Below are 26,180 nucleotides of genomic sequence, written 5' to 3' on the forward strand. Positions count from 1 at the left end.
ACTCTCCCCACTTAAAACATATGCTTATAATCCTGTTACAATCTTCTATCTATCTTCTATCTACTTAAGTAGATTTTGTTTTATCCCCCCCCTCCCCCCATGCCCTCTCCCTGCCTCAGAGGAAGGCAATGGCAAACCTTTTCTGAACAAATCTTGCCAAGAAAACCCTGTGATAGGTCGATATTGATCAGTCATATCCTCAGCTACAACAACAATAATGAGGATCCTCTGTCAGTGGTTCCCAACCTTTTTTTGACTAGGACCCACTTTGACCAGGGACCATTCTCCAACATAAGTACCAAAAGGGTTACGAATCAGTATTTTGGTCAACTTTAGATTAGGTTTGGTAGTTTGGGGCTAATTCAGAAAATTGCAATGGGTAGACCACATCAGCTCTAGTTTATGATACAGAACATATGCCATCCAGTAGTCAACATTTGCTCGCCCACAGAAAACTATATTGAATAATCTAGAGCTGATGTGGTCTATCCAAGGCAATGGTGAGCTCTGTGGAAAGGCACGAAAATAAATAAAATAAAATAAATAGAGAATAAGGAGGTTCATGGACCACATTTTCATTCTTGCGGCCCACTGCTGGGCCGTGGCCCACAGGTTGAGAACCACTGCTCTATGTGCTTCTGCCACAGGTTGATCGATACCTCTACCACATGCGGCTTTCGGATGACGTCCTCCTCGATGTGATGACCCGTTTCCGGTCAGAGATGGTGAAAGGTTTGGGAAGAGACACCAATCCAACAGCTGTAGTAAAAATGCTCCCCACACTTGTGCGATCACTTCCTGATGGCTCAGGTAAGCAGCAATCTGAAGTTTCTTCTGTCACTATCATTATAATATGAACCTTATATCAGGAATTACTACATTGAAGTTTCCCAAAGATCTTGCATTTGAAAGTCAAGAGTTGTGAGGGAAAAGAGAAATCTGTGAAGGTTTTAGGTAGTATACAAAGTATTATGTTGAGAATAATAGAAATCCAGCATCCGTGTCTAATTTCCTTCTCAGACTCTGCTTTCTGTATGTGATTTAAGCAAAGTGCGGAAGACTCTACCATTTTTCCCACTGTGTTACAGAAAAGGGCGACTTTCTCGCTTTAGACCTTGGAGGCTCCAAATTTCGTGTTCTGAGGGTCAAAGTATCTGAAGATGGAAAGCAAAATGTTCAAATGGAAAGTCAATTCTACCCAATACCTAAAGAAATTATACAAGGCAGTGGAAATGATGTAAGTAGCCTGTTTTCTTCTGGGCCTTACACGCAGTAGTTGAATATCTAATGAGCTATAAAATAAGCATAAATCTTTTCTTTTAAGCTAGAATAGCTTTATTGTCATTGTGCCATTGCACAGTAAAATTCAATGCCTTCCCCAGTACACACCACCCAACCCAACCACCACCACACAGTCCCCAAAGCCACATCAATGCAAAACCATGGAGTTCAACATAGCCACAACTCTAAAATAAAAGCTCTCAGTCTGGTTGTCCTTGCTTTTGTCACCCTGTACCATCTGCCAGATGGCAATAATTCAGAAAAAGAATGTGCCGGGTGAGATGGATCCCCGAGATTGGTCTGACCTTTCCTAAGGCTGTGGGACCTATAAAGTTCTTCCAAAGAGGGGAGAGGGCAACCAGTGATTCTCTGTGTAGTAGTGGTGGCTCTTTGGAGCGCCTTCCTATCTGTTACCAAACCACGCACGGATGCAGTAGGTTAGAACACTCTCTATACCACAGAGGTAGAAAGTCACCAATTATTGGTCCAATCTAATTTTAATATTTGCAAGCAGAGGTGAGCCTGCCATTGGGACAGCTCCAAGACATTGGAGGGGGATCACTGCATGTCACCAATCTTACTCTGAACTTCCTAAGCTCTCAGAGCTTGAAAAGCCAACTGCTTTAGAGTACATTTTCCAATAACCATATTGACTGGGAGATTCTGATATTTCTTATCTAATAAGTAACTTTTCCAAGCTCTGCACTACCCTTTTTGTCTTGTACATTGAATGAGAAGAGATGCTATCTTGTTCTTCCTATCGGACAACAAGCTGTCATGAACTGTATCCTTGTATATAGGTCCAATAAGTAAACTACCCTCTTCTTAAGGAACAGCGGTTCAAGGTAGTTCAATGTATGACAGTGCCATCTAGAAATAACATGGTTTAGTTTTTTAAAACCTGCGTCAGTCTTACATTATCCCACCTTAATTTTTTCCTGTTTGCTTACCATCTTCATATGCTGGCAAAACGGAGCCCCACTGAGGCCATCCCATGATGCACAGTCACTTCTGATGGCTGCCTGTGGGAATCTGTCTTGCCAGTGTGTGAAGACGGAGAGCGGACTCCACTTCCAGGAGTCGGGTGTTCACCGATTCCTGATTGAAGAAGGCAGTGTGAAGTGGAGGAAAGTGAGAAGAAGATGGGGAAATGTGGGATGACTGACCATCCCCAAAGACAGACGTTGACAGGTTAAGACGAGTCTCCACTCTTCAAGTTGCTTTCCTTCCCTTGCACTGGTGAGATAACATCCTTAGAGAATAATGAGAATGAATATATATGAAAGGAACACACTAGTGTTAACAGTTGTGTTGACTTTGTGAAAGTTACTTATGTCAGGGGTCCCCAAAAAGGCACTTGGGATTCAAACCGACCCCTGGATTTGCAGCCTCCAGAAATGAATGTTATCTGTGGCATGCATGCTGTTGTTCCTTATCTGCTCTTCCCTGCCACTGTGTTTAAATCAAATTCACAGGAACTGTTTTTAATCTGTCAAGAATCCTGGATGGCAATCATTTATATCTTGTTTCAGTTCTTAAACTGAATACAAGTATGAACACATGTCCAACACAGATCATGGAGAAAGAGAAAGATTGAACACATAGTCTCCTCTTATATAGTTTCATTGCCCCTCCTCTGCTAATCTTTTGGTGACACCTCTGGACATGACCTCCAGCTGACTAGACATGTCTTTCTTGGTCTGGCCCTTCCATGGTCTGAGTAATTTAACTCCTCAGTAACCAATTCTATTTGGCACATGTCTTTGGAATGATTTGGCCCACGGCTCCACCATCATTCAATAATTTATTTCCTCTATTTCTTATTTTAATGCATTGAAGTAGTGTGGAGTCATTTCCATGGTTCTCTACTCACCCACATTTTCATTGTTTCAGCAAACCGATGCTGTAGGTCAGTCTAAGACAGGCATGGGCAAACTTTTTTGCCTTGGGGCTGCATTGTGGGCCGGGTTGGGAGGGCCGGGCTAGAAGGGAGGGAGGTTAGGCACGTACTGGGTGAAATGGGCCTGGGAGGGGGAGGGCCCGGGAAACAGCAGGGCCAGGAGGGGGTGGGGTAGGGCTCGGGTCATCCTCAGGATGTCCTCCTGGCATTAGGATGGGACTGCTCACCATATTGTTATGCTGGGAGCAAAACAAGACATGTGGCAACTGCCCCGATCCTCCTTCTCGATTCTCCTTTCTCAGTCTTTGGGATGTCTTCTCGGCATTATGCCGGGAGGAGGGAGAGACACGCGATGGCCGAGAGCACTCCGGAGGGATCTCAGCCACTATGTGCTTTCCTTGGACCAGCCTCTCTGCATAAGGATGGGGCTTCTCACACTGTCTTTATGCTGGGAGGAGGGCGAAACATGCAGTGGCTGAGAGCACTCCTGAGGGCTCTCAGCTACTGCATAAGGAGCTGGGCTACCGCATCCTATGCTGAGAAGACAAGGAAAATGAGGAGGGCCTGAGGTAAGCACTCAGAGGGCCCGCATCCGGCTCCCAGGCCTTAGTTTGCCCATGCCTGGTCTAAGAACTAGAACCCAAGTCTTTAATGTCCTAGTACTGAACAGCATTATAACCAGCATAGAAAGACTCTGAATTGCACAGGGAATATTCTGCTTGAGCTCTAGAGAACCTTTATCTTGGGGAGGGAATGCAGAACGGGTTGTATGGAGTGCACATTTTGTGTGCTTGTGTGTGCATTCACTGATAATGATAATAACCAGCATATGTTTCCCTTGGTTTGATGCAGCTCTTTGGATATATAACTGATTGCATCGCAGACTTTATGGAGACCAAGGACATAAAACATAAGAAATTGCCCATTGGGTTTACTTTTTCATTTCCTTGTAAACAAAGTAAATTAGCAGAGGTAAGTAACACTATTTGTAGTTTCTTAACTTCACCAAACCTTTAGCAGGCTTCTTAATGAGGAGTTTGAATTAGAAGAGGTACTGTAGTGATGGCAAGAGCTAGATGGCTGATTGTTTGTGCTAGAAAGAAATGATTGAATAATGACTTTTGGAAAGGATACGAAAAGACTGGATAACAGGGTGCATAGAATATTGCTATGCTATTTCTGTATATATGTCAAGTCTGTGGATTGTTTGTGGGTATGTTATTGTTCTTCACTGTTTAGAAAAGGCATTGCATGTTTGCCTTATATGTGTATTTTGTAATCAGTTCTAAGTCCCTCCAGGGAGATAAAGCGGAATATAAATAAAGTGAATTATTGTTGTTGTTGTTGTTGTTGTTGTTGTTGTTGCTGTTGTTATTTATAAGAATAATAAATAATTGCTGTATTTTTTAGGGTGTGCTAATTTCTTGGACGAAACATTTTAAAGCCCGCGGAGTACAGCAAACAGATGTAGTACAATCTCTTCGCAAAGCCCTCAGGAAACACCAGGCAAGTTCAGAATTATTACTACTACTATAACTACAATTACTCCTAATAGCAATAGGAATGAAGTGCTTAAAAAAAAAAAAGAAACAGCCTAGCAGAGGTCCCTTTATAGATATGGTATACATCTGGGATGGGGATGTGTGGCTCTCTATTTTTGGACTACAGCTCCCATCAGCTGTAGTCAACACAGCAAGTGAGGATGGATAATGAAAATTAAAGTCTAACAGTGTCTGGAGTATCACATTTTCTGATATATACAGCCGTACACAATCAGAAATTGCTGAATTTATTATTTTAGAATATTGTTTTTGTGCAACATTCTCCTATGCTAAAATAAATTGACTCAAACTTTTCAAACATTTCCTAGTGATTTAAAGATCTGTCTATTAAAATGCATGGAGCCACAGTGGCTCAATGGGTTAAACCCTTGGGCCAGCTGGACTGCTGACCTGAAGGTTGGGTTGCTGACCTGAAGATTGATGGTTCAAATCCACAAGATGGGGTGAGCTCCCATCTGTCAGCTCTAGCTTGCGGGGACATGAGAGAAGCTTCCCAGCAGGATGGTAACACATTTGGACATCCCCTGGGCAATGTCTCTGTAGATGGCCAATTCTCTTACACCAGAAACGACTTATTTATCATGTTAATGTAGGGGAATGTATTGCACTATTTTTTAGCTTTCTGAAGATTGTTTCATGACTGCCTTGACTGCAGTATATTCCCAAGTCACTTCTGACACGATTTTTTAAAAAATTAACCATCCTCTTTCCCATTGTTGAATACCCAACTCCATGGGTTAAGTTGAATCTGTTTAAAAACACAGTGATATTGGACTCAGTGATTGTAGGAATATGAACAGATCTTATTACTAATGTGTTGTATTTGTCCCATTAGGACATGGATGTCGATGTCTTGGCGATGGTAAATGACACAGTGGGAACAATGATGACCTGTGGATATGATGACCAACGATGCGAAGTTGGAGTTATTGTTGGTAATTATTTATCATGTTAATGTAGCGGACAACTTGACTGAACTGGAAATGAGTGCAAAAGAATGTGACTTAAGTTTGTGAACATTTCCCGATAGAGTAAACTTTGCTGCTGGCCAATGTATTAATTGTTTTGGTTGTATTGTTGAAGGCTTTCATGGCTGAAATCACCAATAGTTTTGTTTCTTTTAAAACAACCAGATGAGATTTTGGTTTTCTGGGAGCATTCGGTGGCAATTCTCAGTACAAGAAGCAACATTTTATTCCAGCATAGAGGATGTGTGTGTGTGTGTTTTGTTTTTGTTTTTAATTCCAAGACATACTGCAGGAAACCTGCCCCAAAGGACTTGTATGGTCAATGCTAGTGATTCACTACAGGATTAGTGATTATTCCTTTGCAAGGGGATGCAAGGGGAAATAATTAAGGTTTTCAGAACACTGTTCCTTTACAAAAGAACGCAGGTCTCATATAATTTTGATCCAACAATAAACAAAGATCTGAATAATGATAGGTTAGAATTGCCTATAATCACATGAAATATCAATTTGCCAAACTGTCAATCATATATTGGTTACTTAATCCTCCTCCTCCCCTCCCTCCCAGCTTTTACGGCAGTGGTTCTCAACCTTCCTAAAGCCGCGACCCCTTAATACAGTTCCTCATGTTGTGGTGACCCCTAACCATAAAATTATTTGGTTATGAATCATAATGTAAATATCCGATATGCAGGATGCATTTTCATTTACTGGACCAAATTTGGCATAAATACCGGATACACCCAAATTTGAATACTGAGGGAGTTGGGGGATTGATATTGTCATTTGGGACTTGTAGTTGCTGGGATTTATAGTTCACCTATAATCAAATAGCATTCTGAACTCCACCAACGATGGAATTGAACCAAACTTGGCACACAGAACTCCCATGACCAACAGAAAATACTGGAAGGGTTTGATGGGCATTGATCTTGAGCTTTGGGGTTGTAGTTCACCTACATCCAGAGAGCACTGTGGACTCCAAACAATGATGGATCTGGACCAAACTGGGCACGAATATCAATATGCCCAAATGTGAACACTGGTGGACTTTGGGCAAAACAGGCCTTGACATTTGAGAGTTGTAGTTGCTGGGATTTAGAGTTTGCCTACAATCAAGTGAGCCCCTTGAACCCCAATCAATGATAGAATTGGGCCAAACTTCCCACATAGAACCCCCATGACCATGACCAACAGAAAATACTGGAGGGATTTGGGTTCCTAAGACCATCAGAAATATGTGTTTTCTGATGGTCTTTGGTGACCCCTTTGAAACCCCCCTCGCAACCTCCACAGGGGTCCCAACCCCTAGGTTGAGAAACAATGTTTTAAGGGGAGTAAAGGCTCCGAATGGATGTTAAACCAGCACTAAGAAATAAGAGGCAATATGTAACACTCTCTTTTCGGAGGGCTCTCACTTCTTTGTACTGGTCTGGAAGAGAACTTCATGAAATCCACTTTGTTGGATTTCACAAAGGAATGAGAACAAAATTCTGAAGACCCTCCCCATCACAGAGTTCATTTTATTTTCTCAGTCTTTTTTAGAGTTCAGTTGAAAAGCAGTCTTGTACAGAATGAATCCTGTATCTGTAGAACTGATATACACAGTTTCACTTATTCACTTAGGGTCTCCTGTACAAACTAAACCCTCTTCGTAATACCTCCATGGGTTTACTATTATTTGTGGTTTCTCTTATAGATGCGAAATCCGGGAATCTATCCTCCATGGATATGGGGAATATATTGCACTATTTTTTAGCTTTGTGAAGACTGTTTCATGTTTTCCTGTAGGGAAAAGGTTCGCAAGGCTAAAGCGCAAAATGAGCTCAGGCTTGCCAGGGGCATAAAAAACAACAAAAAAGGCTTTTTTGCTTACGTTGGTAGAAAAAGGAAGAAAAAGGAGGCGATAGGGCCATTGCAAGGAGAAGATGGGGTGATGGCGACAGGGGACAGGGAAAAGGCAGAACTGCTCAATGCCTTCTTTGCCTCGGTCTTCTCAGAAAAAGATAGCCATCTTCAACCTCAGCAACACGGAATGGACGAAGGATTGGGGGAAATCCAACCCCAAATAGGGAGACACGTTGTCCAGGAACACCTGGCCTCTCTAAACGAATTCAAGTCCCCAGGGCCAGATCAGCTACACCCAAGAGTACTGAAGGAACTAGCGGAAGTTATTTCAGAACCACTGGCAATTATCTTCGAGAGTTCTTGGAGAACGGGAGAAGTCCCAGCAGATTGGAGGAGGGCGAATGTGGTCCCTATCTTCAAGAAGGGAAAAAAGAACGACCCAAACAATTACCGTCCGGTCAGCCTCACATCAATACCAGGCAAAATTCTGGAAAAGATCATTAAGGAAGTGGTCTGCGAACACTTAGAAACAAATGCGGTCATTGCTAATAGTCAACACGGATTTACCAAAAACAAGTCATGCCAGACTAATCTGATCTCTTTTTTCGATAGAGTTACGAGTTGGGTCGATACAGGGAATGCTGTGGATGTAGCGTACCTGGATTTCAGTAAGGCCTTCGACAAAGTCCCCCACGACCTTCTGGCAAACAAACTAGTAAAATGTGGGCTAGACAAAACTACGGTTAGGTGGATCTGTAATTGGCTAAGCGAACGAACCCAAAGGGTGCTCACCAATGCGTCGTCTTCATCATGGAAAGAAGTGACAAGTAGAGTGCCGCAGGGCTCCGTCCTGGGCCCGGTTCTGTTCAACATCTTTATTAACGACTTAGACGAAGGGTTAGAAGGCACGATCATCAAGTTTGCAGACGACACCAAACTGGGAGGGATAGCTAACACTCCAGAAGACAGGAGCAGAATTCAAAACGATCTTGACAGACTAGAGAGATGGGCCAAAACTAACAAAATGAAGTTCAACAGGGACAAATGCAAGATACTTCACTTCGGCAGAAAAAATGGAAATCAAAGATACAGAATGGGGGACGCCTGGCTTGACAGCAGTGTGTGCGAAAAAGACCTTGGAGTCCTTGTGGACAACAAGTTAAACATGAGCCAACAATGTGATGCGGCTGCTAAAAAAGCCAATGGGATTCTGGCCTGCATCAATAGGGGAATAGCGTCTAGATCCAGGGAAGTTATGCTCCCCCTCTATTCTGCCTTGGTCAGACCACACCTGGAATACTGTGTCCAATTTTGGGCACCACAGTTGAAGGGAGATGTTGACAAGCTGGAAAGCGTCCAGAGGAGGGCGACTAAAATGATTAAGGGTCTGGAGAACAAGCCCTATGAGGAGCGGCTTAAAGAGCTGGGCATGTTTAGCCTGCAGAAGAGAAGGCTGAGAGGAGACATGATAGCCATGTACAAATACGTGAAGGGAAGTCATAGGGAAGAGGGAGCAAGCTTGTTTTCTGCTGCCCTGCAGACTAGGACACGGAACAATGGCTTCAAACTACAGGAAAGGAGATTCCACTTGAACATCAGGAAGAACTTCCTCACTGTGAGAGCTGTTCGACAGTGGAACTCTCTCCCCGGGGCCGTGGTGGACGCTCCTTCCTTGGAGGCTTTTAAGCAGAGGCTGGATGGCCATCTGTCGGGGGTGCTTTGAATGAGATTTCCTGCTTCTTAGCAGGGGGTTGGACTAGATGGCCCATGTGGTCTCTTCCAACTCTACTATTCTATGATTCTATGATTCTATGACTGCCTTGAATACACAATGAAAGTGTATATGGGTGTTTTGATAATGTCTTTTGTTTCATGTGGTTGGGTATGAAATCACTTGAATAAAATATATAAATAAATAAGATATAGACTCAAATGCTATTGGTTAGTCCCAATACACCCATTGAACCAATTGTTGAATGGTTAGTTAACATGGAAGCAAATTCCATTGATTCAATAGTTTTTTCTCTCTCTAAGTTGGGTCTATCAGTAGGATTCAGACCACAGTCTACACAATTTTGGAATGATGTGGTTTTCACATTTCTGTGTATTTTTCTCCCTCTCCAAAATCAATCTGCTGGACTCAGGAACAGGGACAAATGCTTGCTACATGGAAGAAATGAGCAATATTGACCTCGTGGAAGGAGATGAAGGAAGGATGTGCATTAACACAGAATGGGGAGCCTTTGGAGATGATGGGTCACTGGAGGACATCAGGACAGAATTTGACAAGGAGAATGACCTGGGCTCCATCAACCCTCGGAAACAATTGTAATTTGGGTCACCAGTTTGGTATAAGGTTTCTTTCTAACAATGAAGCAATGAGGAATATTTAAATATTTAATTTGGAACAAAAGTAGCTTTGGTATGTTTGGCTGCCAACATAGACTGTATGGGATTAATATCATTTCTGGAGCGCTGTAGTCCAACATGGAGATAGCTTTTGGGCAGAAAATTTGATAGTCCTAAATTCCAGGGAGAAGTTGCAGCTGATAAGAATTATTTTTAAACCCTGAAAAATAATGGCATTTCCCACAGAATAATCCCCAGCTTCTGTCAACCTAGCAGTTTGAAAACATGCCAGTGTGAGTAGATCAATAGGTACCTCTCTGGCGGAAAGGTAATGGCGCGCCATGCAGTCATGCTGGCCACATGACCTTGGAGGTGTCTATGGACAACGCTGGCTCTTTGGCTTAGAAATGGAGATGAACACCAACCCCCAGAGTTGGACACAACTAGACTTAATGTCAGGGGAAAACCTTTACCATTACTTTAAGTGTAATTAGTTGTAAATACCCATTACTTTTTCACATTACTTTAAGGAGAAGGAAGAAATGCTTGGTTGGGCATTCTGAGGTTCTTCTTAAATATTAGGCTATTTTCTTACCTTTTAGGTGGATTTTTTTTCAATAAAACGATATTCATATGGATGATGGAGGAGGAGGAGGAGGAAGGGAGAGTGTGGGTTGAGGAAAGGAAAGGGGAAATATGTATGGGCAAACAAGGAGTGGAGAAGAAGGAAGAGATCACATGAAAATACCTGGAGCCATATGAAAAATTATATTTAGCCGCATAGTAATATATTAATGTAACTAGAAATGGTTCTGTATTTTGTCAAAGTCTAACAACTGCTTTCTATTGACAGGTTTGAGAAAATGATTAGTGGATTGTATATAGGAGAACTTGTCAGGCTTATTCTTGTGAAAATGGCAAGGGAAGGACTGCTTTTCAATGGGAAGTTGTCCACTGCTCTCTGCACCAAGGGCAAGATCGAGACAAAACATGTAGCTGCCATGGAACAGTAAGAGTTCTTAGTTTGTTAGTCAGATACTGTACGTTTCTACAGCTGTAATTAGCTTGTTTCCGTTCTGTAACAATCTGCTCAGGCATGTCTGGCCTTACTATTTGACTAAGTCACGCAGCTATACTCAATTCACTGATATTAATTTTAATTTGATGTTAAGTTTTTAATGCTGTATTCATATTTGGGGTCTTGCTGGTATTTTATGCCAATATTTATCTGTTTTTTGAAGGCATTGAATGTATGCCGTTGTTTGTTGGAATCCGCCCAGAGTCCCTTTGGGGAGATGTGATGGAATAGAAATAAAGTTTTATTATTATTATGTGTATTATAGAAGGAAAACAATTTGATTTGACTTGTTACAGATCTTCCAACATCTCACAGGTGAAAACTGGGACATGTGTGGTGAATCAACATAAAAGTGTAGTTAGCATGGCAAAAATTATAAATGAGGGAAAGGAAAAATAAATGAAGACATATTTAAAGCAGCTGAAAAGGTAGCATGTCAGAGGATTATTTGGGATTGTCCTTGCCAAATTGGGATACAAGCATCCCTCGCTTTTCAGGGATTTGTTTTTGGATGTACTGCTGTTTTGACAGATCTAAATTATAGTCATGTTCTATACTTTCAAGCCCTGGTCTTCTGTTTCCACCACTAATGATAGTTTTTTGGCACAGTTTTCCCCTTTCAGCTGACAGCACTATCTAGTATTTGTTCTTGCATTGACAAGCTTAAAAACTGGGATCCACTTTTCACCAGATTCCATTTTCTGTTAGTGACCTAGTCCCTTACCTGTCAGTTAAGTTGGAAGGTATGTAATTATCATCGTAATATCTTCCTTGAGCTGACAAAATGATGTAGCTGGCCTTGGGTACTATGCATTCTGAGCAGTGTAGTTTTCTACTTTGTGTCAGACAAAAATGTTTTGGTTTAGTTCTAAGACTGATTTGGGGCAATTTAGAGTTGTCCGGTATCTGGGCCTGGCTCTCAGCTTCCTAAACCATATCTCATTCTCTGGTCCTCAGCTGAAGGCACTGCTTTGAAAAGTATGTATATATTGTCTCCATTTGTTCATCTTGGAGTTTTTAATCTTCCAATACTCCCTGCTGTTGAGATTGGTTTGTGATATTATCAGCATCTGGACCTCTTAACATCACCCTTTTAGTACTACCAAGGGTTACTCCTCTAATATGCTGAGGTGGTGTTACTAAATCCAAAGTTTTGGCCCTGAAACTTTGTAAACCAGGATAATTCTTAGAGCACCTCAAGCTCTTTGGATCTGTTTTCAGCTTTAGCTGCTGCTACCGCAATCATAGAAAGAAGACACAAAGCATGAAGATGAACAGAAGGGAAACCCTGGAATGCCATTTAGGTTGACCAGAGAAAATACCTATTTTCCTCTGTCTCCATACTTTAGGTGATGTACGATAAGGTTTCAGGAAACATTTTGCCCTACACCCTAGTTCTGCCCTCAAAGATCCTATCGGTTGCCTCCTTCTCCTGGTGAATTTGTTTGTTTTGGTTAGGTATAAAGAAGGTCTGAGCAACACTAAAGAGATTCTCACTGAATTGGGCCTGACTCCATCTGAAGATGACTGCATTGCCGTTCAGCACGTCTGCACGATTGTTTCATTTCGTTCAGCCAACCTCTGTGCTGCAGCTTTGGCAGCAATACTGACCCGCCTGCGTGAAAACAAAAAATTGACAAGGCTCCGAACCACTGTTGGAATGGATGGCATGCTGTACAAGACGCACCCTCAGTAAGTGACTTAGTAATTCAGAAGAACAGGCCTGATTGTCACCCAGTGGGAGAAGGGAACCATTGCTCATCTGCATGTTGTAATCATTTATATGTATGCAAAGACAGTAATCACAACCTGCAGCAATGGTTTTGAAATGGCATTATAACAATGCATACTCTATCAATACAATTTTTAAATGAGGAAACACTAAGACGTAACAGATTTATTTTAGGCTGAATTTTCATTGATTATCATCCCATTCATTATATTCATGGTGTACTCTATTCAAGAATATATAAAGCTTGGGCCCAAATCAGTTTGAACGAAAATAATTTGTAATATTCAATGGTCTGTTTCATATAATCTCAGAAAACAGAATGGGAAGAAGGGAGCCAAAAAGCCCAGCAAAACGGATTAAGAGAGCCAGATTCTATCGGTTACTGGAGAAGATAGAGTTAAGTCTGCAATATACTTTAGGCAGGGGCTGCTGTGGGGCTCCTGGAGAAGATGAGATTATTGCAATGTCTTTTTCTCCTTCCCCCAGCAGTAACGTTCATCCAATTCTTTTTGGAAAGTGTCTTTAGGTGCCTCCTCCAGAGAGGGTCCTGCTGGGAACTCACTTTCCCAGCAGCACTTGCATGGGGCAGGCATTGAAAAAGCTCTGAGTTCCTCTCAGAGCATGATGTGAGTTGAAGTTTCTCCCTCCTTCCCTCTCTCTCTCTTTCTCTCTCTCTGTTTCTCAGCCAATAAAAAGCCAGGTTGTGTCCATGCTGTGATTGGCTGAGAATGGACACAACCAGCGACTACAATTCCCAGAACCTTCTCTTGCGGTTTGTCTTATTTAAAAAAAATGTTATGGTAAAAACTTTAAATAATTCTAAGATAATCAGTAGATTGGTGAATTAAACTTGACAGGCCTGCAGTTGTAAATGAGGTCTAAAACTGAGGTAAGTTTCATGCAGATAGGTCTTAAAATGACTGAGGATTGAGCCTTTAAAGTTTTCCATTGCAGCCAATGGGCTGAATCTTTGCCAAATGAAAACAACAACACCCCTCTCGATTTAAGTAACTTCCTGGTAAACAGAATGAGGGGTCAGCCGAGAATGGATTCTGAAACGGCATGGCTTTTGGCCGAATTGCACACCTCTAGTACATATGCATGTGTTGTGTAAGATAGGAACAGTGTTAAATTGGATGCAGAGAATGACAACACTGGGTATGATTAGCATCACCATTTTAGCAGTAAATTAGAGATGCAACATAGATTTATCATGCATTACTCAGTATATGTCTACAAAGAAGTAAATTCTAGGTCATCTAATATATTGCAAAGTGATTACAGGTACACATGTGGCATTTGCAATAACCTACCTACCTTCCTCCCAGGTATGCCAAACGCCTCCATAAGGTGGTTAGAAGGCTGGTTCCCAATTGTGATGTTCGGTTTCTGCTTTCTGAGAGTGGCAGCGGAAAGGGAGCTGCAATGGTAACTGCAGTTGCAGCTAGATTGTTATCCCAACACAAACAGATTGATGCAGCCTTGGCAAATTTCAAGCTAACCAAAGAAAACCTCATAAATGTGAAGAACCTAATGAGAGCTGAACTGGAACGTGGGTTAAAGAAGGAAACAAACCCCACATCTACTGTGAAAATGCTGCCAACATTTGTTTATGGAACTCCAGATGGAACAGGTAGGAACCTATTAAAAGGATTGCCACAAAATCTCTGCCCAAACCTGGTTTCCATTTTGCCCATTTATTTGTTTGAAGAAGAAGGTGTGAGGTTGCATGGGCACCCCCAAATACATGTATTTGTCCTTGTAGTTGTAGTAGCAACCTTCCCCTCCCCTTTTGAAACTAGCTTGGCTCTTCCTATACATCTGGTTTACAAAGGGGCACATACTTCCACAAAACATCCTATTTTACATGAACATGGTAACTTTCCCCTAATACAATGGCAAATTTGGTATTTGGAATCTGGGACAGGCAAATGTAGCCTGTGGACATGTCCCTGATTTAAATTGTGTAAATTATGTAAGCTAGAAAGTCTCCCAGAGTTACCCACTGATAAAAAACATCAACTCTATTCCTTCCTCCAGGCTTACAATTTAAAAAGACATGGCCTGAAGGATAAAAGGAGTGGGGAGGGAAAAGAAAAGCATAAAAAAAACCTCAGACATCAATGTCTTTACTCTGTATCGCAAGGGAAAAATCAAACCGTATGCAACAAGTTAACTAGTTCTTAGTGCAAACAACATAGTAGACATATCTGCCTGGCAACTTCATTAAGTTTGGTGTTGTTGTGCAAAATATAAAAGAAGGTATGAAATGAACTGAAAGAATTGCCATTGAATCTTGGCAATCTTTGTTGCTGCCTGTCATATGGACTGCATAAAGTTCAAGAGAAGTGAAGTACGGGGACACAAACTAAATTTGATTCCCAAAATAAACAACATAGAAGCATAGTAACATTTTGTTCCTGCTTGCCATTGTTCACTTCTATTTTAGTGGTAACCACAGAAGAGTCCAATGGTTGTTCAGCATGAGAAGAATGTTTGGGAAAAAAATGTTGGGAATCTGTAAAGTGGTTAGACTCAAAAAAATAACCCTCTCTTGGGGTGATTCCACCAAAAATATAGCAGAGTTCTTAGAAGCACACTTCACAACCAGCAGGAATGTACATGTGGTGAGCTGGGATAAACTTCTGTTGCTTAGGATGGCACAGGATTGCAGAGCCAAAATATAAGTTCAAAAGTATTTATTGAAGTAAAAGAAATACATTCTGGATAGGAAAGTTCTTGCAGCCAACTAAATTTCTAAATCTCATATGCTAAGGAAGGTAAAAGGTAAAGATATCAGAAAAATATGCATTCAGCTACATCTTGCCTAGAGGATGGCAAGATACGTCCTCCCAGGAGACAAAAGGCAGAAGACAGAGAGAAATGGAGGCCGACCATGTGGTCGAGGCCTAGGCCCAAACAAGATGGCAATAGGGAGGAAGTTACCTCATACCTCAAAGAGATCTCATTTCTACAACTTCAAATGGGGGGGGGGGGGGAGAGAGAGAGATAGTAGCAAACAGAAGAGTGGAGTAGAGACAGAAAGCCCCTTCTAGGAAGGCATGCATAGGAATAGAGAAAGGTATCCCACACACTAATCCTGCTTTCTTAGTCTAACTACTCATTGGGGACTAGAGACTTGTGGAGTCCAGGATGACCCAACAAAAAGTAATATCTTTTTCTGTTGCAGAAAAGGGAAAATATCTAGCCCTTGATCTTGGGGGAACAAATTTCAGAGTTTTGCTTGTAAAAATTAGAAGCGGAAGGAACAGGTCAGTCCGAATGTACAACAAAATCTTTGCCATACCTTTGGAAATCATGCAAGGAACAGGAGAAGAGGTAAAGTAAAATAAAAGCAACCACAACCACCACCACCAAAATAATTCTTTTTGTTGCTTCAAATATACAGTAAAAATAGAAATGTCTCATTTTCTTTCCTCTGTTTTCTAGCTGTTTGATCACATTGTCCAATGTATTGCAGACTTCCTGGAGTACATGGGCATAAAGGGTGCACGGCTCTCTCTTGGCTTTACATTTTCTTTCCCTTGCAGACAAGCAAAAATTGACAAGGTAAGGGGGGGCATGGATGGTGCTGGGATTTTGGCATGTTGTTTTGTTGCCACTTTGAATTTGTCTTAATCTCAGTATAGAAATTCTTACTGTTTTTATTTACTTGCCTTTCCCAGTGCTACCTGATTCCTTCTTACACAGGGTTTACGCTGGAGGTGTTTAGTTAGTTCTTATTGGATATATAAGCAGCATTGGGTTAGATAGAAACAGTTGTGTTGTTGCATCACTCTGCACTTTTTTTCTTTGAACAAGGCAGACTTTTTTGCTCTCCTGGTGCACACAGACTGTCTGAAAGCGACACTCCAAAACTAGAGAAAAACCACTTCATATTCATGCAGTAACAAAACTGACACATACAACCTGCATTTTAGTTGTAGTAGGGGTGTGCACAGTATCATTTCAGTGTATCGTATTCAGAGGATTCAGGCGTTCTGGCTAGGAAATCCTTGAAAACAGACCTGGCAGGGAGCAGCCAAAGCTTTAGCTGATACGGATCACAGCAGTCAGATCTTTTCAGCTAATGGGAACTAATGGGGGCTAATGGGACTGAGCAGCACCCCACCTGAGGCAGAGGCAGTATGTGGGCAGGGCAGCCTCACAAATCAGGCAAGTTGCGGCTCCAATACTTTCTTCCCTGACACCTTCCTCCATCCCTTTTTGAAGGCTCTCCTACAAAACCCACTTGAAGCAAATGGGAACTCACTTCCCAGCAGCACTTTGTGTTGTGGGCATTGAAGGAGTCTCTATGCTCCCTCCTAGGGCATGATAGGAGTTGAAGTTTTTTTCTCTGTATGTTTCTCACTTTCTTTCTTAGCCAATCAGAGGCCTGGTCGACAGTGTCTATTCTCAGCTCCACTTGGGGTGCGTGCTTTTTGGGGCTTCCATTCCCAGAACCCCCTTTTGTGGTGTTTCCCCCCAAAAATGTTATGGTAAAAACTTTTAAAAAATCCCAAAAATCAGTGGATTGTTGAAATGTTCTGAAACTCGTCAGGTTGCAGCCGTAAATGTGGCCTGCAAGTGAGGCAAGTTTCATGTTGATAGGCCTAAAAATGATGGAAAAACATTTCGCCATTGGTGCCAATGAACTGATTTTTACTGAAATGAAAACGGAATCTCCCAGCTGAAAATGGGACCCATAACAGCTTTTTTCTTTGTTGTGTTGCACACCCCTACATGGGAGGATGCTATGATTGCCAGGCAGGAGTTTCCCACACACTGAAGGTTCATTTACAGAGGCAGCGTAACACATATTCACCATTAGTTTGAACCTATTCTTGTTATTTTGGTACATGAGGCAAAACAAATTCCGTAGACACCTCCACGAATCTCTCCACAATGTTCTGTTTTCCTGGGACACCAACCCTGAAGTCCAGGATGCACATCTACTGTCAAATGTAAAAAGCATGTGTTGAAACATGTTGTTTTAAAATGTAATAAGATAAAGCAAGCTCTTTTTGAAAGTATAATCCAGGTTTAGGTGTGCGATGATGGTCAGGGTGTGGAGGAATGGATGCGTTGTTTTTGGGATGTGTGCTGGTGCAATGTGCAACGGCAATAAAGCTATTCTGTTCTATGCTATTTTATCTGATCTTGGTGAATATGTTTCTTTCATCACCCTTTAACCACTTTCCCTCTCTAGGGAACACTTGTTGGGTGGACCAAAGGTTTCAAGGCAACTGACTGCGAAGGAGAAGATGTTGTTGACATGTTGAGGGAAGCTATTAAACGGAGGAATGTAAGTATGGCAGAAGTCCCATTATGGGAATCTCAGGCGCCATCTACACTGCCATATTACCTAGATTATCAAAGCAGACAATCCACATCATCTGCTTTAACTGGATTATATGAGTCTACACTGTCACATAATCCAGTTCAAAGCAGACAATCTGGATTTTATATGGCAGTATAGAACGAGCCCAACCCCACCCCTAAATGAAACAAAATTTAACATCCTCAAGAGCTCAAACATTTGGAAGAGCCCATTAAATGTTTACATAATTTTGATGTTCCTTTGCCCTCTACAGCCCCACCTCCATTGCCCCATATGCCTGGAAGTCTTTCCCAGCATATTTTGTGTCAAACTCCTTGCATCAAACAATATTTATAACACAAAAGATGCTTAAACCCTATGCAAACAAGGTCACAATACAAGTAGCTGATCTGTATTTATCTTTATTCATTTACCTAGACCTCCATCTCTTCCCTTTAAGGCCCCATCTACACAGCTAAATAAAATCCAGATTATCTGCTTTGATCTGGATTATATGGCAGTGTAGACTAATATAATCCAGTTCAAATCAGATAATCTGGATTTTTACATGGCGGTGTAGTTGGGGCCTTAGTGTTCAATTTCAGATTATAAATCAGGGATTTGCCATCTTCTTGTTATTTAAGCAATGTGTCTGATGCTAATGTTGTTAAATCTAGCCGTTCCATAATCAAAATATAATGGTCTGAAATGTGATTTCAGTTATTTAATCTTTTCCTTTTAAATATAGCTAACCTTCAACTTATATTACATTACAGCACATTCTTGTTTATTAATGACTGTTTTTTCACTGATGGGTCTATGGACCGTAATAAAACTGTATGTATGTTTATTAACTTAAGGATCTTCCTGTTGCAGGAATTTGATTTGGATATTGTAGCTGTGGTGAATGACACTGTTGGGACAATGATGACCTGTGGCTACGAAGATCCGAATTGTGAAATTGGTCTCATTGCAGGTAAGAATAATAATGGCCCTGGTTGTTCAAATAGGCAATAGAATAAAATCCATAACTAACCAGGAAATCTCATCCTAAAATGCAATAAGTGTGCCGTATTTGCTTTTCCTAAAACTTCTCATCTCTTAAATATTATTTTCTTGCCCGTTTGGGGATATTTTTTCCCCAAATGGGCAAGAAGGTCTAAAGATGTTGTCAGAGGCTACTGTGGTTTTTAAAAATGTTTCTATGGATTTAAATCAGCGTTTCTCAACCTGGGGGGTTGCGACGGAGGTGTCAGAGGGGTCGCCAAAGACCACCAGAAAACATATATTTCTGATGGCCTTAGGAACCACTTTGGCAGAGAAGGCTAAAGAGCTCTCCACCTCTCCTTCGCTTCCTTTTTGGAAACAGATGACGAATCCTCTCACCAAAAAGTAGTGAAATTTGGGCGTATCAAATATTTGTGCTAAATTTGATCCAGTGAATGAAAATACCTCCTGCATATCAGATATTTACATTATGATTCATAATAATAGCAAAATTACAGTTATGAAATAGTAACGAAAATAATTTTATGGTTGGGGGTCACTACAACATGAGGAACTGTATTAAGGGGTCGCGGCATTAGGAAGGCTGAGAACCATTGATTTAACTGAATTGTTTTTAGTACCAATGATGTTTAATACTGTTTTAATAGTTGTATATTTGTATATTTTAAATTGTATTATAATGCTTTTTAATGTTAGCCAGTTTGAGTCTCCTTATGGAGAGAAAAAACAAGAAATAAATAAACATAAACGTAATCATAACCATAGTAATAAAAACCTTCAGGTGAGAAAGGCGGGGTAAAAATATTGCAAATAAATAAATAAATAAATAAATAAAGGGAGTGTAAAAAGGGATTAAAGACTATCAGATAGTGACTTTGAAATTCATAGAACTGCTTTCTTGTTTTTTAGTTTGTGTGTATGTGAGTGTGTATGTGTGCATCTTGTTTTTATATTTTGATATAGATTCATAGTTAGCAGTAATAAGTAAAATGTAGCTGTATTTTTTTTGGTATTACATATCGCAAAATCTTGCTTGTTTGTATTACGATTGCCATTCTAATGTTCTTTCTTTCTTAAAAGAAAGCAGTCTTTCTTTTCTAGGCTTCATGGTTTTCTTCCAGTTTTAAATACAGTTCGATCAAAATAAAGTATATATGACCCTTGTTTTGTTCCAGGAACAGGCAGTAATGTGTGCTACATGGAAGAGATGAAGAATATAGAAATTGTAGAAGGCGATGAAGGCAGGATGTGCATCAATACTGAATGGGGAGGATTTGGTGACAACGGCTGCCTAGATGATCTCAGAACAACGTATGATGAAGATGTGGATGAGGGCTCCCTGAATCCTGGGAAACAGAGGCAAGAATGAGTGTTTTAGTGCTGCTGTTGTAATGTTTTCAGAACAATGCATGAACTTTTGATGTCTCTTTCTATCTAGAGGTCACCTCCACTATTTCACTTCGCAGGTGTTAATAGCAATCATCTTTTCAAAACATGGCATAGATTTAGTGCTACCATATTGTATTCTACACTTTTCTGAACAGCACTTGGGTTTAACACTGAAGCAGCTTTCTTGGAATTTGATGGAAAGAAGTAGAGTTGGGTATCATCAGCATAGCAATAGGGATACAGCAATACCAAATATGAAATATATGAAAACATCCTATTTTTTCTTTTGTGTAAAAGGTATGAAAAAATGACCAGTGGCATGTATTTGGGAGAAATAGTAAGACAAATCTTGATAGACTTGACTAAGAAAGGACTTCTCTTCAGAGGTCAGATTTCAGAATCATTGAGAAGAAGAGGAATATTTGAAACCAAATTCCTGTCTCAAATTGAAAGGTAACGTCATACAATGCACGAATTCTAGGCATATCATGTCTTTTTTTATAAACCTGTTGAGATGATGAATGTCTGACGGTTGTTTTAACACACTGTATGTGATGGTAAAACATGATATAGGAGAGCTGCTGTCTGCGCTAGATACTTGTTCTTTTCCTTATATTTCTGTATGGGGCTATAGATTACCAGTGAAAAGACACTCTCTATATGCTCAGGAATTTTTTTCTTTGTAAAAAAAACCTACTTTCAAAAATTCTCATCCTACTAAATCAGGTATAGGCAAACCCTTTCCCATGGGCTCTTTCCTCCAGCCCTCCTCTGTCTCCCTGCCCTCTCAGCATGGGGGTGCTACTTGTAAAGTCCTCCTCTCGGCTGGTGGACGTGGCAAGCCCATGCAACTGTTCAGGGCTCTCCTGAGAACTCTGGGCAGCCGTTTATGAAACCCTCTTCCTGCTCCAATTGCCCGCCTGTCCCCCCCTCCCCACACCAAATGCCTGTCTGGCCTCCCACTGTACACTAACCATGTACTTGGTCTGTGTCTAGTGGTCAAAGTAAGTGGACTCACTGCTCAGTTACTGTGGCAGCCCATGTAATGTGTAGCTGGATTTGCAGCAGTAACCTTTACATCCAGCCATTATGGCAGTCACTGGAACAATTGGGCCGGGCTTTAGTACACCTAGCTAATCACCAGCAGCAATAAATCTCTACTGACCGAAAGGTTGGCAGTTCAAAGCCTAGATTGGGGTGAGCACTCGACTTTCAGCCCAGCTCACTGTCCATCTAAACAATTTGAAAACAGCTGTGAGTAAAGAAATTAGGCACTGCTTAAGCAGGGAGTTATTTTACGGCACCATAACAAGAAATACCAGAAATGCCAGCAATCAAAGAACAAGAGGCAAGTTTGTGATCAAGGGCTTGTTGTCATAGCGGTTGAAGCAACGGCATCCCCCTGTGGCCAGAATCGATCACAACCTCCAGGATGCTGAAGTTGGAAAAATGCCAACATAATACCTCTATCTGTTGTCTGTCCTGTATGTCTAACGGCTTTGAATGTTTGCCGTGTATATGCTCTGTGGTCCACCTTGAGTCCCCTTCAGGATGAGAAGGTCAAAATATAAATGGTGTAAATAACTGATTGACAACTGCCTTGCCACCAGCAAACAGCTCCCTGCAAGAGGCTTGCTGATGACATCACACTTCTGGTGATATAACACCAGGGTGCCCAACCCCATGTGACCAAAAATGTGATATAGTCAACAAGCCTCTGCAGGGAGATGTTTGCTGGCAGTGATGTGGTATGACAGCAGCCCGGATGCATCCTCAGCTGGGCTGGACGTTTAGATATCCAAGGGACTCTGGGGATGCTCCAGAGAACTTCCACCTAGCATATTTGGGTAAGAGTGGACATAACTATTATCACTTTAAGGATTTTAAACACCACTGCTAAGTTTCATTCATCTGCCATGCATGGTAAAAAAACAAACAAACAAACAAAACAAAAACCCAAACCAGTTAGGGAAATACTGCATTTTTGCCATTGGGTTGCTTTCCCTTTTGACCCCACTCTGACCAGAACTCTCTGTTGTGTTTTGGCGAAGTACAGTGACCGGCTTGCTCTGCTTCAAGTGAGACGGATCCTGCAACAGCTTGGTCTTGACAGCACTTGTGATGACAGTATCATTGTGAAGCAGGTGTGTGGCTCTGTTTCTAGGAGAGCAGCCCAACTCTGTGGAGCAGGACTGGCTGCTATAGTTGAGAAGATACGCACCAACAGAAACCTCGAGCACCTCAAAACCACTGTTGGTGTGGATGGCACCTTATACAAACTGCATCCACAGTGAGTTCCTATCATAACTTTTTAATTTTCCAAACAGAAATATTTGACTAAACAAAAATATTAATGAAATATCTTTGCCTTAATTGATAGGGACAAAAAGTATGAAAAGCAAGAAATTTGCATTGCACTGTCCCAGTTGCCCATTATATGTAGTTAGGCTATATAATCCAGATTATCAAATCTGCTAATCCACATTATCTGCTTTGGATTATATGAGTCCACACTGTCATATAATCCAGTTCAAAGCAGATAATCTGGGTTTTGTATGGCAGTGTAGAAGGGGCATCAGGAAGGGAATACTAGATTTCAGTTAGAAGTCTTAGAAAATAATGACAATAAGTTGATTTTTTTCCCATTCATGCTCACGGACCCCCTGACATCTTTCCCCAAGAACCCTTGGTATAAATCAAAATACCCCTGTGCCTTCATTTTCCTCCAGCGGGAGCTCGTAGCCCAGTTTAAAGGCCATGTATAGTTTTTAAGAAGGAGCCCCGGCGGCGAATGTGTTAAAGCACTGAGCTGGAAACTGAAAGGTCCCAGGTTCAAACCCCAGGAGCTGCGTGAGTGGCCACTGTTAGCTCCAGCTCCTGCCAACCTAGCAGTTCGAAACATGCCAATGTGAGTAGATCAATAGGTACCGCTCCGGTGGGAAGGTAACGGCGCTCCATGCAGTCATGCCGGCCACATGACCTTGGAGGTGTCTATGGACAACGCCAGCTCTTCAGCTTAGAAATGGAGATGAGCACCAACCCTCAGAGTCAGACATGACTCGACTTAATGTCAGGGGAAACCTTTACCTTTACCTATAGTTTTTAAGGCTGCTTTGGGTCCCACTCCTGAAGACAGGTGGGGTACTACTACTATTACTACTGCTATTAAATGATTATGTACGTTGCAATCACCAGTGGCGCAAAGCATGTTAAGGACTATCCCGATGGTGTTTCCAACTCTATCCCTTCTCCACTTTTTAAATAAAAACTTTACATTGACAAAACTATTCACTTTTAAGGGTTGGTGAAATCAGATTCTATCTTCTTATCCCTGGCAGAGTAAGGACTTCATCTCATGCAATAAGTAAAGCATTGGGGATTATTGTTTTTCCCTTAAGCTTCTCAACGCCCTGTTTGGAAATTAAACAAACTATTTTCCTACCCCCATCACATGTTTTCCTTTGTTCAGCTTTCTTTGCAAATTATCCATTTGCCTTCCTGTCACATGGAAGACCTTCTCCTCCTCCTACTGTCGCCTCCATTTTCTTTTACTTGAAGAAATTATCTGTGGAACACACAGTATGAGTTTGCGTCATGTGATGGGCTTCATAGGTAACCGTTTCTTAACTGTGTAGAAACACTGATTTTATTGCATGTGATGAAGTCCTAAGATAGCATTTCCCAACCTGCCCCCTACCAGGTGCACTGGACTGCAAACCCCTGCATTTTCAGTGAGTACAGCAGCTGGGATATTAGGAATTGCAATCTGCACATGAAGATACATTGAACTCAGCAAAGGGTGTCAGACAACTGACTTTCACTGAGTTCAATGTGCCTTTATGTGCAGAGAGTACTGTGATAGGATCCATCTCCCCCCTCTCCTTAGTCCATACTGGAAAACCTGTGGTTTTCTGGACTCTAGGTACCATCAGTCTTAAGGCCTTTCACACAGCCATATAACTCAGAATATCAAGGCAGATAATTCACAATATCTGTTTTGAACTGGGTTATCTGAGTCCACACTGCCATATAATCCAATTCAGTGTGGATTTTATACAGCTGTGTAATTTTATACAGGCGCACCAGCTATACAAGCCAACAGAACAGAAATGGAAGAGTTCTTCATAGGTTTCCTGTGTCTGAAACACCTTTTGCATAGTATAAGAATGGTATTTTTTTTCTTCCTATTTAAAACCTTATATCCTTGTAATCCTTTGTGTCTGCCTCCTGTATATTTAGTTTTTCTAGGATCTTGCAAAAAACAGTGAAGGAGCTGGCTCCTCAGTGCGATGTCTCATTCATCCTGTCCGAAGATGGGAGTGGAAAGGGAGCTGCCTTGATTACTGCTGTTGCAAAAAGGATGCATACAGGCTCTGAAAACTAAGTGGATCCAACATACAGGCATGTGTGTGCAGTAACAATATATTGTGAAAGGTCTCATAAAACCCATGCAAGATAGCTGCTCAGAAGAGGCAGTCAGTTCCATGGTTTTTGCTAGCTACATGAACAGAAAGGAGGTTTTGCCAAAACATGCAAGTTTTTTTTATTTTCATTTGACCTGAGTTGCCTTATATACTTGATACATCTGCACTGTGCCTCATGTTGTTGATAACACGAAACAGTCAAGTCATATAGTATTAGCTATTGTTTTAAAAATCAGTTATTTTTAAAAAAGTATTTATATGACAATCTGTCCCTAATGTACTACTGTTTAATACTTTCTCATACATTTGAACTAGACATGTAACTTGGATGTAGGCATCATGTTTCCATACTACTAGACGTAGGTCTAATATTCCTGTACCTCCTTGGTTAGATCAGTGCTAAGACACACTTTTTAAAAACTGTAATTGTTTTTTTAAAGAAAAGAACACATAATAATAAATTAATGGGGTCTTTTCCCAACAAAACGTTGTCTTTAGTGTCTTTAGTTTTATTTTCTTTCAGTTTATTTGATGCTGGATATCAGGAAAGGGTATTAGCTCAGTGGTAAAGGAAATGTCTTGTCTCTGAATGCTACAGATTCAGTCCCTGGTATTCCCTGGTAGGGCTAATAAATATTTCTACTTGGATTCCTGGAGAACCGGTGTCAGTTACTGGCCATGCCAGTGGGACAGTTTCAAATGATTAAGTTTAATAATACTCCTCAAAAATTAGCTTATTTGATTCAAAATGAATGGATACTTCTAGAGTTTGTTTGTTGTTTATTCATTCCGTTGCTTCCGACTCTTCGTGACTTCATGGACCAACTCACGCCAGAGCTCCCTGTCAGCCATCACTACCCCCAGCTCCTTCAAGGTCAAGTCAGTCACTTCAAGAATACCATCCATCCATCTTGCCCTTGGTTGGCCCCTCTTCCTTTTTCCTTCCATTTACCACAGCATCGTTGACTTCTCCAAGCTTTCCTGTCTTCTCATTATGTGGACAAAGTACTTCATCTTTGCCTCTAATATCCTTCCCTCAAGTGAGCAGTCGGGCCTTATTTCCTGGAGTATGGACTGGTTGGATTTTCCAGAAGACATCACAGCCTGGCTACTTCCAGTGGGACAATGAATTTTATGAGCAGAAAGATGGAGTAGCCATGGGGAGCCCACTTAGCCTGGTCATAGTAAATTTCTACATGGAACACTTTGATAAACAAGCCCTGGAAACAGCAACAAAAAGCCCACTTTTTGGTTCAGATTTGTAGATGACACCTTCGCCATTTGGAGCCATGGAGAAGAAGAACCAAACAAGTTCCTGTAC

At 41.3% G+C, this 26,180-nt stretch overlaps 1 protein-coding gene across 2 annotated transcripts in view; it reads left to right on the top strand.

Annotated features, from left to right (window-relative positions):
- LOC100566564 (hexokinase HKDC1) overlaps positions 1–25,349 on the top strand; it is a 38,403-nt gene extending 13,054 nt beyond the window's left edge. The window contains exons 2-18 of one of the 2 annotated variants that reach the window (XM_008115198.3): positions 648–810; positions 1,089–1,237; positions 4,034–4,153; positions 4,592–4,687; positions 5,579–5,678; positions 9,704–9,887; positions 10,762–10,917; positions 12,445–12,678; positions 14,047–14,351; positions 15,909–16,057; positions 16,169–16,288; positions 17,928–18,023; positions 18,915–19,014; positions 20,222–20,405; positions 20,733–20,888; positions 22,492–22,725; positions 24,675–25,349. In XM_008115198.3, the coding sequence (XP_008113405.2) occupies positions 648–810; positions 1,089–1,237; positions 4,034–4,153; positions 4,592–4,687; positions 5,579–5,678; positions 9,704–9,887; positions 10,762–10,917; positions 12,445–12,678; positions 14,047–14,351; positions 15,909–16,057; positions 16,169–16,288; positions 17,928–18,023; positions 18,915–19,014; positions 20,222–20,405; positions 20,733–20,888; positions 22,492–22,725; positions 24,675–24,819 (2,691 nt within the window). In that variant the 3' untranslated portion in view covers positions 24,820–25,349. Of the gene's footprint in view, positions 1–647; positions 811–1,088; positions 1,238–4,033; positions 4,154–4,591; positions 4,688–5,578; positions 5,679–9,703; positions 9,888–10,761; positions 10,918–12,444; positions 12,679–14,046; positions 14,352–15,908; positions 16,058–16,168; positions 16,289–17,927; positions 18,024–18,914; positions 19,015–20,221; positions 20,406–20,732; positions 20,889–22,486; positions 22,726–24,674 lie in introns of those variants that run through there. The other variant, XM_062976250.1, reaches the window with a different exon arrangement.
- Positions 25,350–26,180: the final 831 nt, after the last annotated feature.

The sequence above is a fragment of the Anolis carolinensis genome, chromosome 3, assembly GCF_035594765.1.
Source record: "Anolis carolinensis isolate JA03-04 chromosome 3, rAnoCar3.1.pri, whole genome shotgun sequence".
Taxonomy (NCBI): Eukaryota; Metazoa; Chordata; class Lepidosauria; order Squamata; family Dactyloidae; genus Anolis; species Anolis carolinensis.